The sequence below is a fragment of the Colius striatus genome, chromosome 1, assembly GCF_028858725.1.
Source record: "Colius striatus isolate bColStr4 chromosome 1, bColStr4.1.hap1, whole genome shotgun sequence".
NCBI lineage: Eukaryota > Metazoa > Chordata > Aves > Coliiformes > Coliidae > Colius > Colius striatus.
This window is the reverse complement of record NC_084759.1, coordinates 41,001,881-41,012,743: the sequence shown is the minus strand read 5'-3', so window position 1 is coordinate 41,012,743 and position 10,863 is coordinate 41,001,881. Positions and strand designations below refer to the sequence as shown.

General features: G+C 46.3%; 1 protein-coding gene across 6 annotated transcripts in view; it reads left to right on the top strand.

Annotated features, from left to right (window-relative positions):
* Positions 1-2,513: 2,513 nt before the first annotated feature.
* The window catches only part of DACH1 (dachshund family transcription factor 1), a 359,570-nt gene continuing 351,220 nt past the window's right edge, over positions 2,514-10,863 (top strand). For all 6 annotated transcript variants that reach the window (XM_061995471.1, XM_061995480.1, XM_061995461.1 and 3 more), the window contains exon 1: positions 2,514-3,682. In XM_061995471.1, coding sequence (XP_061851455.1) covers positions 2,979-3,682 — 704 coding nt within the window. In that variant the 5' untranslated portion in view covers positions 2,514-2,978. The remainder of the gene's footprint in view (positions 3,683-10,863) is intronic.

Below are 10,863 nucleotides of genomic sequence, written 5' to 3'. Positions count from 1 at the left end.
ATGTATTTTAATACACCAAAATGGAAAAAAAAGAAAAAAAAAGGAGAGAAACAGAGAAAATACCTGCCTTGAACAGTTACATGAACAGAACAGAAATCCTGCTTCAAACAATATTCCGGGAAAGAAATTAAAGACTTCTTAATTAGTGCAGCAATTAAGCTTTCTTGGTCGCATTTTAATCAGCCCAGGCCCTATCAAAGGACAAACAGAACGATTTGCAGGTCTTTGAATTTTAAACAGTCTTATTGATTTCAGTACCATAAGTCTTCACTTGACATAGGGAGAATTTTCGAATATCTGTTACAGTAATTTGAGTTTTGCTGATATCAACTCAGGGAGGAAAAAAATACGCCCAACAATATCATTACATGAAAGAGTCAGTAAGTAAGAGAAATACAAGAAAGAAAAGTTTACAGAGAACAACCTCAGGATGCATTGCTGTGTTCACATGAGTGTGTGAGTTAAAATAAATCCAGTTGTTCCCCATTATCATTAGAAACACTTACCAAGCCAGAAGCTTTGAGGATTCTTGAAGCTTTTCATAAATGTCTCTCTTTCTAGGTTTCTAATGCCATTGTTGCACTGAAATGATGAACTCAAACCTGCAGTAGTATTTTCAAACTATATTTTCTGTATATGGTTTTGAACTGTGAGGTTTTACTTATCTGTAAGGGCACACAGTAAGAAAAAAAAAAAAAAAAAAAAAGGGTTGGTGTGCACCATGTTGTAGGGAAGTTAGAGAACAAATGAAACAGTTGGTTTCCTAATTCAGAGTTCACCCAGATCTCCAAGCGGCAATATCAGGCATGTCTGGCTTGGTCCTGATCTTCTCAAGGATCTGTTCTGTCTTCACAAGGTATAAAAGAAGGTGAGATAAAGATAGATAGTTGAGGCAAAGAACATATGGACAAAGTTGTTCTTCTACAACTGAATTAAAAAAAAACCCCAAGAGATGCTCCGTATTTACATTTTTAAATTACAAGTCTTATGCAACACTAGATCCCTCCATTGGAAATCAAGTTGTGCAAGTTCCTGCAGATAAACATTCTGAAAAACACCTAAAAATGGCTTGAAGATGTGTTCTGCACAATTGTGGGCAGACAAGACTTCAAAACAAAATATCACTTTGTATTTTCTTTATTTCCCATTTTTAAAGATTTTACTGCAGGATAGCTAAAATTTCACTAGCAGAGGATATATTTATGGGTATCAGAACACAAACTCCTGTAGATTGAACTTGCAGTAAGCAAGAGGATCACATGAGAATAGTTTGTATCTCATAATGTGGAAATTCCCCTACATTGAATGACTACAGTTGAGATTATCCACTCTGCAGATGTGTCATCCAATGAGTCATATCTCATATAATAGTATACATTTAAGAGGAAAAAAAACGAAGCGTCAATGGGCACATACACGCACCACAATTAAGTACACTGTGTATACTCTTAAAACTGGAACAACTACATCCACATCAAACCCTGTTTTTGCAGACTCTCCCCACGTGTACGACTGCCTTTTTCACTAATTGGTGAAAAAGCGAGGCGCCCTCACGACAAGTTAAATCAAGCCCCCGGCGTTCCCTGACCGAGTCTATTCCCCTATGCTCGCCAGCTGCCAAACAGGCGTTACTGCTCCATCCTCGACCGGGGCGCCGGGCAGGTACCATCCCCCGCACTAAGGCCGGCCGCACCAGGCCAGCCGCGTCCTGCCGCCGTCCACACTGCGCATGCGTGGGCAAGCGCAGCAGCTGACTTTACGCGCTACCTGCGCGAGGCGGGATGGGCGGCCCGCTTTTCCCGTTCCTAAGTTACTTCGGTGCTGCCGCAACCCCCTCGATACGGTTTCTCGACGGTGTTGACCCGCAGCACCCCCCGTCCCCTTCGATCCGCGGCCGCTCGCGGGCGGGAAAGTCCCCGGGGGACGTTGCCGCGAGGGGCTGCCGTTGCGCGTCCCGCGCAACCACCGCTGGTCGCGCAACAAAGGGGCCTTGGTGCTGCCGCCGGACCCTCGGCAGTAGCTCCCACCCCGCCAGGAGGAGCGTTTGCAGTCCCGGGAGAAACAATAGCGAGAACAACAAACCCGTCCTGAGGTTTCTGCTTTTGTCCGCGGGTGCCCCCGCCCCAGCCCCGGCAAGGTGTGCGGCTGGTGCCCGCCCCGCGCCCCGGCTTCTCCGCTCCCGCCCGGCAGCGGGGAAGGCTGGAGACGCTCGTGTTTCTCCACAAACTGTGTTGACAAGCGACTGCTGAAAAGGGCTGGGAAAATTACATCTCGTCTCTGGTGGGGTGAAATATGAAACATGTAATCTAACGGTTCCTGGGGGGGGGGGGGGGGGGGGGGGAAGAGGGACTTCTCTCTCTGTCTCCCCCTCTGTTTTCCTGCTCCGGGCTCCTGGTTGGATAATTTGGGTTAATACTAGTGAGTGAGCCTTTTGCTGCTTCAAAGGGTATTTCAAGTTGCCGGAGCTCCTCCCCTCCGCACCGTGTGACAACAACAACTCGTCGAGCGAGCGAGCGGCGGCGGCAGCCAGCACTTCCCAGCTCATTTTCTCTCTGTCATTCCCCTCTCAATCTTTGATCAATGTACTTGCCAGAGAGAACCGAAGTCCTTCAAACCTCCTCCTTTTCACCTTCGTCTTTAACGTGGTGCTAGAGCAAGGACCACAAAAAGAAACTGCCCTCTCCCCTCCCCTCGGCCCCAGCCCCGCCGCCCGGAGCGGACTTCTCCTCCTCCTCCTCCTCCTCCTCCGTCCCCACTTGCGGGACACTTTGTGCGTTTCTCTCTCTCACTCTGCCCCCTGCTCTCTCGCTCGCCGCAGCACCTGATCCGGGGTTATCCCCCCCCTTCTTCTCCCCCCTCCTCCCTTCTCTCCTTTCCTCCTTTTTTTTAATTTTTTTTTTTAAATCTTCCCCTTTCTCCTGCGTGTGTGTGTGGGAACTTTTCCCCCTCCCCCTGCCCCCTCCGCCGTATATGTGACCATGGCCGTACCGGCTGCTTTGATCCCTCCGACCCAGCTGGTCCCCCCTCAGCCTCCGGTCTCAACTTCTGCCGCCTGCACCACCACCACCACCACCTCTTCGTCGGCCACCTCCTCTCCATCTCCGTCCATCGCTCCCCCGCCGGCCGCTTCGGGGACAAACCTATTCCGGCCGGAGCCCATCGCAGCGGCAGCAGCGGCGGCAGCCACAGTAACCTCCACCACCAGCGGCGGCGGCGGTAACGGCAGCGGCGGCGGCAGCCCTAGCCTGGGCACCGGCGGCGGCGGCAACAGCGGGAACAGCGGCGGCGGCACCTCCACTCCTAATGCCAGCACGGCCAGCGCGGCCAGCAGCCTGCCCGGCAAGCCCGTGTACTCGACCCCGTCCCCAGTGGAGAACACCCCCCAGAATAACGAGTGCAAGATGGTGGATCTGAGGGGGGCCAAAGTGGCCTCCTTCACCGTGGAGGGCTGCGAGCTCATCTGCCTGCCCCAGGCTTTCGACCTCTTCCTGAAGCACTTGGTGGGGGGCTTGCACACGGTCTACACCAAGCTGAAGCGGCTGGAGATCACGCCCGTGGTCTGCAACGTGGAGCAGGTCCGCATCCTGAGGGGACTGGGGGCCATCCAGCCCGGGGTCAACCGCTGCAAACTCATCTCCAGGAAGGATTTCGAGACCCTTTACAACGACTGCACCAACGCCAGGTAACCGCCGCCAAGGCACACGCACACCCCGCGTGTCCCCCCCCCCCACCCCCCCGCGTTTCCCCCCGCCGCCGCCCCCGTCCCACCCCCGCGCGGTGCGGCCCGAGCGAGTGCGGCGCCGTTTACAATTGCCGCGCGGGCCTGGGGGGTGGCCCGCGCCGTGCGGCCACATGCGCTCGCCCCCTTCCTCTCCCTCCTGCCCCGGTACCCAGCCGGCCTCCTCCGCAGCCAAGTGCGCCGCTTCTTGGTGGGACAGAGGGAGAGAGAGAGGGGGGGGAGAAGAGATGTTTCTGCTCCCCACTCTCTGTGCCATGGAACTGTCGCCTTGTCATTGTCCCCTTCTCTCCCCTCGGCCCAGGCGTGCCGGGGCTCGGGGCGGCCGCGGGCAATACAGCGTGTTGCTTATTCGGGGAGTGAAGGGCCGGCGGGGGTGGGGAGGGACGAGCGGGGCCAAAAAGTGCTTTCTGACCGACACTCCCTCCTCAAGTTTATCCTTGGATGGTATCTTTAAAATGCGCAGTCCTGGGGAAAAAAAAAGCTGCCCGAAGAGTGCACAGGAGTGGGCGGGGAGCGGTCCTGGATCAGGGGGGACGACAACACACAAGCTCTCGGATTTCTTGTAAATGGGATGGGGCGCGGAGAGCTCGATCCGGGGTGGATGGGGGCTACTTGGTCATCAGTTGCTGTCATGTATCTGAAGGGGCACGTGCACTTTTTGTATAGGTCTATGAGGCAGTTGCCACATGGCGAATGGGGCGGGGGGGGGGGGGGGGGGGGGAGAGAGGGCGGGAAGACAGCGAGGAGAAGGACGTGGTGGCAGTGGCCGTTGCTTTGCTTTGGGGTAGCGGGGAGAGTGCCAGGCGGCCGGGCTGGCCTGTTTCCCTGGGGGTGAAGTCGGTCCCGGAGGAGCAGGTGCGAGCAGCTCTTGGCCCCCGCCAACCGGGGAGGAGGCAACGGGGGCAGTGGGAAGCGCGGAAGGGATCTGGCAAAGCTGAATGCTGTAACCGCGCAGAATACGACGGGCGCGGTGGCGAGGACGGCGCCGGGGGCGGGGGGCAGCGCTGCGGTCGCGGGCGGTGCGCGGTTATCGCCGCGCTCCACTGCCCGCTCACCCGGCTGGCCGCGGCGGAGGGTGTGGAGGCCGTGGAGGTGAAGCCCCAAGCTTGGCACAACCGGGGAGGGATGTTGGGGGTGGGGGGAAGTGGGAGCTGGCAAAAGAGGAAATTCCTGCTGCAATAGCAGCCTGCCGTGCAACTGAGGGCGAAAGCGTGGGGCTGTTATCTCTCAATCTGTAGGTTACAAGGCTGAATCTGCTCGGTAAGGGGAAGGGATCGCATAACTGCCGTGACCCCGAGATCAGAGCGGTCGGAAGCACCTCCAAGTTCCCGGGGGCTCTCCGTGCCCTAGGCGGGGGCGAGGGGCTCCGGTCCTGCCCCGCCAGAGAGGCGGTGGGAACTTCTCAGGGACCGAGGGCAGGCCGCCGAGAGGAGGTCATAGGCAAAGTCACGATGCTACTTTCGATACGTACAAAAAACCAGACCGGACTCGTTTCACTTTCCTATTGTCAGATTTCGAGGTGCAGCAACAGTCAACACGTGAGGAATTAACCTCTTGCGATGCCGCGCTCCGTCCCTTCCCTGATGGCGGGGGTGTGACATTCCCGTCTGCCCCCCTGCCTGAGCTAGCTGAGGGTAGTTGGGACTCATTAGCGAAGCGGAGCGTTTACTTTTCGGTAGCTGTTGCTAGATGGAGTGTCGAAGTTCCTGACTGTTCAGGGCAGCAGGACAAAACAGCCTGGAATAACTTCCAAGGGCTGACATAACTATAGCTGCTCGGGTAACTCTACTGTTGTTTCATGTGGAATCAGCATGAATATTAATAGCTACTCGTAGATGGTGGGGGTGGAGAGTTTTGGGTTTGTGTGTGTGTGTGTGTGTGTGACATGTAACAACTCTGCACAAGTTTTAAAGTTTGCTACTTAAAATAAACTGATAGAAGTTTTATTTTGCCATGATCATACTGTGTGAATCGTAATCTGACCACATGAAGTTAAAAAACAGAAAAGCTTTTTTTTGAAGGGGGAGAAGGGAGAGGGAAGGAGGGTAGAAGAGTATGGTGACACCAATTCCTGGCCTTAGCAGGGTAATAAAAGGGTTTGGCAGCCTGGTTGTAACATGGGTTGATTATGTCAACAGCACAAAATCAGACGTTTTTCAGCTGTTTCTGAGGTTTGCTGTGTTTCCATCCAGTGCAGTAGAAATTTCAGTAGTGGGTTCAGAAGTGGATAAGATTTGACCCTTAAAAAGTGTAATTGTAGTAGACTTATATATACACCCATTAAGCAAATAACTTAATGGAAAGGATATACAATAGGTATGCAAAATGTTATTATAGTATAGATGGATAAAGCAAAGTGAATCAGTGAGGTTTGGTCAAAATGAGTGATACCATCAGAAGAGAAATCTGTATTTATTTTTTGGGTTGCGTCCCCCTAATATGTTTCATTCTGGTTCTTCTTGCCTTACAAATTAATTATTTTTAATTATTTTTGACATTACAGTAATTACACAGGGTATTTTGATCTACTGTGTTTAGTGATTTACTCGACCTTTCCAGACTCTCAATTACTGCATTCTTTAGCTGGGTGATGTCTTTTTGTATTCTGGGTGGACACTTAACTGTTGAGATGGAAGCTGTGAGAGCCAACTCTGTCCTAGCGGCTAAATTGTTATACTCATCAGATTCAAAAATTTTGAACCAGCATCTTACCACTGTTATATTTGTCTCATAATCAGCTGATGCACTCGAATACGCTAATCCCTTTTTGGAAAGCTTCATCAAGGTTAATACGTTATTTAATCAAAAAAGGCATCCAAACAAAGCCATTACTTTGTTGTTCTTTAAATGGATTGAATCGTTAGCTGCCATTTGCTGTGGAAATAATTCGTAATAACTTATTTCGAGATGGAAAAGTTTTAGATGTGTTTCACCAAAATGATACATTTTAACTGTGATATTGCTATTTAAAAAAATCAATAAAACAAAAATCAATAAAACACCAAGGGATTTTCTATTGAATGCTTAATGTGAAGGTCTGTAAAGTGAATTGGTTTCTGTGTTTATTTGTGATACTACTAATAATAACATGATACTAAAGGACCTTTTTCTAAATTAGGCTTCTATATCAGTTCACTGGAAAAATAAGCTTCCGTTATGGAAGATGACTTTTCTTTTCTGGTCGTACTGACCTTTGCCTTTATTTTCCTCATAAAAAAAGCACTGGTCGCCAAAGAGAAATCCAGGAAATAGCGAACTGTGCATTTAGCTTACATTCCGATTAAACGGTTTGACATTAATGGGATGCTAGAAAGCCATATGCCAGACGAATAGGGGAAGGATAAAGGCAAAACACGGAAAATATTTAAAGCTACTAGGTGCCAATTGAGTCAGATTTCTTGAATGTGTGTGTGAAAGCAAGTAGCGAACTGTGCACTGGATGTCACCTGCCTAGGATTAATGACCTGGAAGATATTGATCCCAGATTGTTTCTGGTCTCTTGTGTTTTGAGCACTTGCTGTGGAATTTTACCATGCTGGGTCCTTTCGTGAAGTTTTCCCATAGACTTAGGGTGACTTTGGATCGTGCCCACCCAATTTAAGACTGAAAGCGCTTACCTTCTTCTGACCTCCCTCCTGTGGCCAGGATATGTTAATCTTTACTGACATTTAAAGATGATTTTGAATGAATTTATTGACATTCATACTTAAAGCAAGGGATTTTTTGCACTGCTTGGAAGCTGTTTCCAAATTTTGGAAAAGTAAAGATACTGAACATGAAACCATTCTTTTCAAAGCCTGTCTTGCATGGCAGTTCTCAGTCACTCTTTGCTAGCTTCTGCTCCTCAAATTATGTGGACTTACCATGTGCTTGTTTACTGAATACTGCAGGCTTGCGTAGTTTTTTTCCTGTTTGTATTAATTAAAGGAGGAACTCAGCCCACATAGGTTAGTACACATCAGAGATATTTTAAATGAACGGGTCAGCAAGTGCAGCTGGGAAGAATGTCAAATATATAGTATCTGTGCTTTATATTGATGACCGTCCTTCTTGCCACAGATTACTAAAATATAATCAGCAGAAATATGGTAGGTTTTACAAGCAAAGACAACTTCTGGAAGGCCAGGGCATAAATTGTACTGACTACAAAGAAGGAGTAAAAGGTTTGGAGGTGGCTTCCTCAGATTTAAAAAAACCCTGAAAGACTCCATGCACTCACAATGACAGAACTCTGATATCCATCTTACAGTATTTATTTATTTATTGGTAAATATTATAAACTAGGAGCTGAGATCTTTGGACCATGGTTATTAAAACAGAACAGTCTACTTATCCCTTTAATCTGATACCTAGTCTCTGACAGTAGCTCGGTATCTGGTACTTGAGGAAGGGAACACTTGTCCCCAGTGAACATTCGTCGCCTGTTGTGCAACACTGCTGGCGCAGTTCCTGTGCAGCGGATGTTCGGAGCTGCCAGTGATGGACAGAGAGACTTTTTCTGATAGCTTCACACAATTTTCCTCAAGTGTTCAATTTGATTAACTCCTCCTTTATCTTGTAGTTGTGAATATCGATAAAGTTCTCTGTTTTGTGGTGTTTTTTTAAAATTTATTTTAGGAACCTTTCACTGGTAGCTGTATTTTATAAAAACATGCAGTTTTGCTGTCAGTTTTGTATGAACTTTACTTAGCTGTGTTGAAAGCACAGCGAATAGCTTTGCTGTTTCAAAAAACAACTGCTGTCTCTGTTCAAATGCCCCGTGTGATTTTTAGGCCTCCACTCTCTGCCTGGAGCTGCAGGCAGGATGCCTGGGGCTGCGGATCCCACCTGGAGTGCAGGGAGCCGGCACCCTGCAGCGTGTCCCTGCGGAATGGGGCTTGGGGGCCTCTGCTCCCACATGGGTGCTCTTTCCTGACACTCCTTAGTACCCTCAACCAAAAAGCACTTAATCTTATTTGCTACTTGTCTGCCTTGTATTTTGTGCTCTGGACCATGTTCTAAATGTTTGCTGGAAATTTGTAATTTTGTTTGACTGCCATTTAGTATCTCTTCTGTTTTCTCCTGTTACTAGATCATTCCAGACAGCTGTTTTTGCTTCTCACTGTGATTCATCATCTAAAGTGAATTGCATACAAAGCAGAGAATTGTCATACACTGGACTGAATTTTAATATTTTCCTTTTGAACTATATCATAGATATATTGAATTATTACTGCAATCTCTACTGGTCTAGTACAGGTAAATACCTTTCAGTTTTGCCAGTGCTGCCTCTTCATGGAAGAGCTTTACAAGTTTAGCTAAAAAAATTGTTTTCTGACTGCAGGATAGCAGAGGCAACTATGGAGTTTTATGAAAATTGTATGAGCCACCGACCCGAGAGTCCAAAACAACCACGGTGCCTGTTTGGTTTTAAGCAACAGGACTGGATTTAGATCATCTTTGCTCTTTTATAAGTTAAATATGGTTTGTTTTAAAAATAACGTTTGGGGCATCTGCTTTGCATTATGAGTTAATTCCATTCATTGTTTTAAAATAGTTATTAACCTTTTGCAAATTATATACTGCACATGAACAGTAATTTTTTCAATAATCTTTAAATGTGCATACTGTAACAGCGCCATAATGTGGACTGACATAATATGAATTGACAGTAAATTTTTAGTTGCCTAAATACGTATTTAAATGATAGAGCTGAAGAGTCATCTGCAAAAAGCTATTACGATCCACGGAGCTAATTCCTATATAGATAATTTCTCCAGTGTGAATTAAGGAAGAATTTTTCTTTTTCCATTATCATTTAAATTATTTTCAAAAATTCTGAAACATAAACCAATAATCTTTATATTGAGAACCAAAGTATATCAGTGACTTGAAATTATAAAATCCAGGTTGCTTCAAGGAATAACTTTATCCTTAACCCACTGTGTTCTACTTTTTTGTCTGATATAGTGCTCAGCTGGGGCCATCTCCTAACAAGTGCTGATGTTCCATTTCACAAGAAGTGCAGAATATTGAAGTATAATCTATTAAATATGGAAATTAGCATTAACTGTGAATAACTGAACTGTTTAAAATGTCTTCTTTTTTAAAAAAAAATGAAAAGGAAAAAGGATACTAGTATTTTTTCCACAGCATAAAGCTGAAAATGCTGTCACTGAATTTCACAAGAGGAAGGATCAGCTTTTGACCATACAGTTATGTACCAGTTTGGAATTCTTTACTCTAAATCACTGATACTGATGAGCTGGGAAGCTACGCCAGGGAAGGATAACTCCATAAATACTGAATACTTGCGTTCTCTTCTGTGAATTTCCATAGGTCTCTTTTAGAGATGGAATATTAGACTGAAAGGACCTCGAGCATCAGTTGAGGATACATTCACCAAAACTAATGAAACTGCTTGCATGAGTTGTGATTGAGGATGTGGATAACAAAATGTATTTCAGTTCACATTGCTTTAAATGTACGTTTAGAGCTAACATTGTCCTGCAGCAGGTTTATGAATATATACAATTTGCAGAATTGTATGGAAAGGTTGTGTATATCCAAGCAATTTATTAGGAGTAAACAGAAGCTTTCTAAATTAGTATAAAACTATTTTTTATTATTCTTAATATTATGCTTTTGATGTAATAAAACAGTCTAAAGTTTTTATTGTGCACCCCCGAGAAGGTGGGTAATACACTCTGTTCATTATTCTCTTTAAAGGTACCCTGTTTACTCAAAAACTAGTTTACTGTAGATATTTTCTTTGCATTCTGTGTAATATGTATCTTCCTCATGAAGAAGAAAGTTATTTCAGTGTGAAAATAGGAATATATTTTGTGTTACAAACAGCAAACAGTGGGATTTTTATGTCCATAGGATGTCTGAAATTAACCATGGTCCAGAAAGAATGGAGCAGGTGCAATTAAAATTTCCTGGTGCATCTTGTGACACTAACTGGATGTTGTTTTTCCATTAAAATAAGGTGATGGTTTGGTCGTGGAATTTTATTCATCTTCAAAAGTTACAGAATTATTCTATAAATTAGCCAGATGGCTAAATTCTGCCTAAATTGCTTTTGATGCAGAACAAAGCTCAGGTTAAAGCAAAGGTTTCCAACTAGTTTCCTTGTTCACATT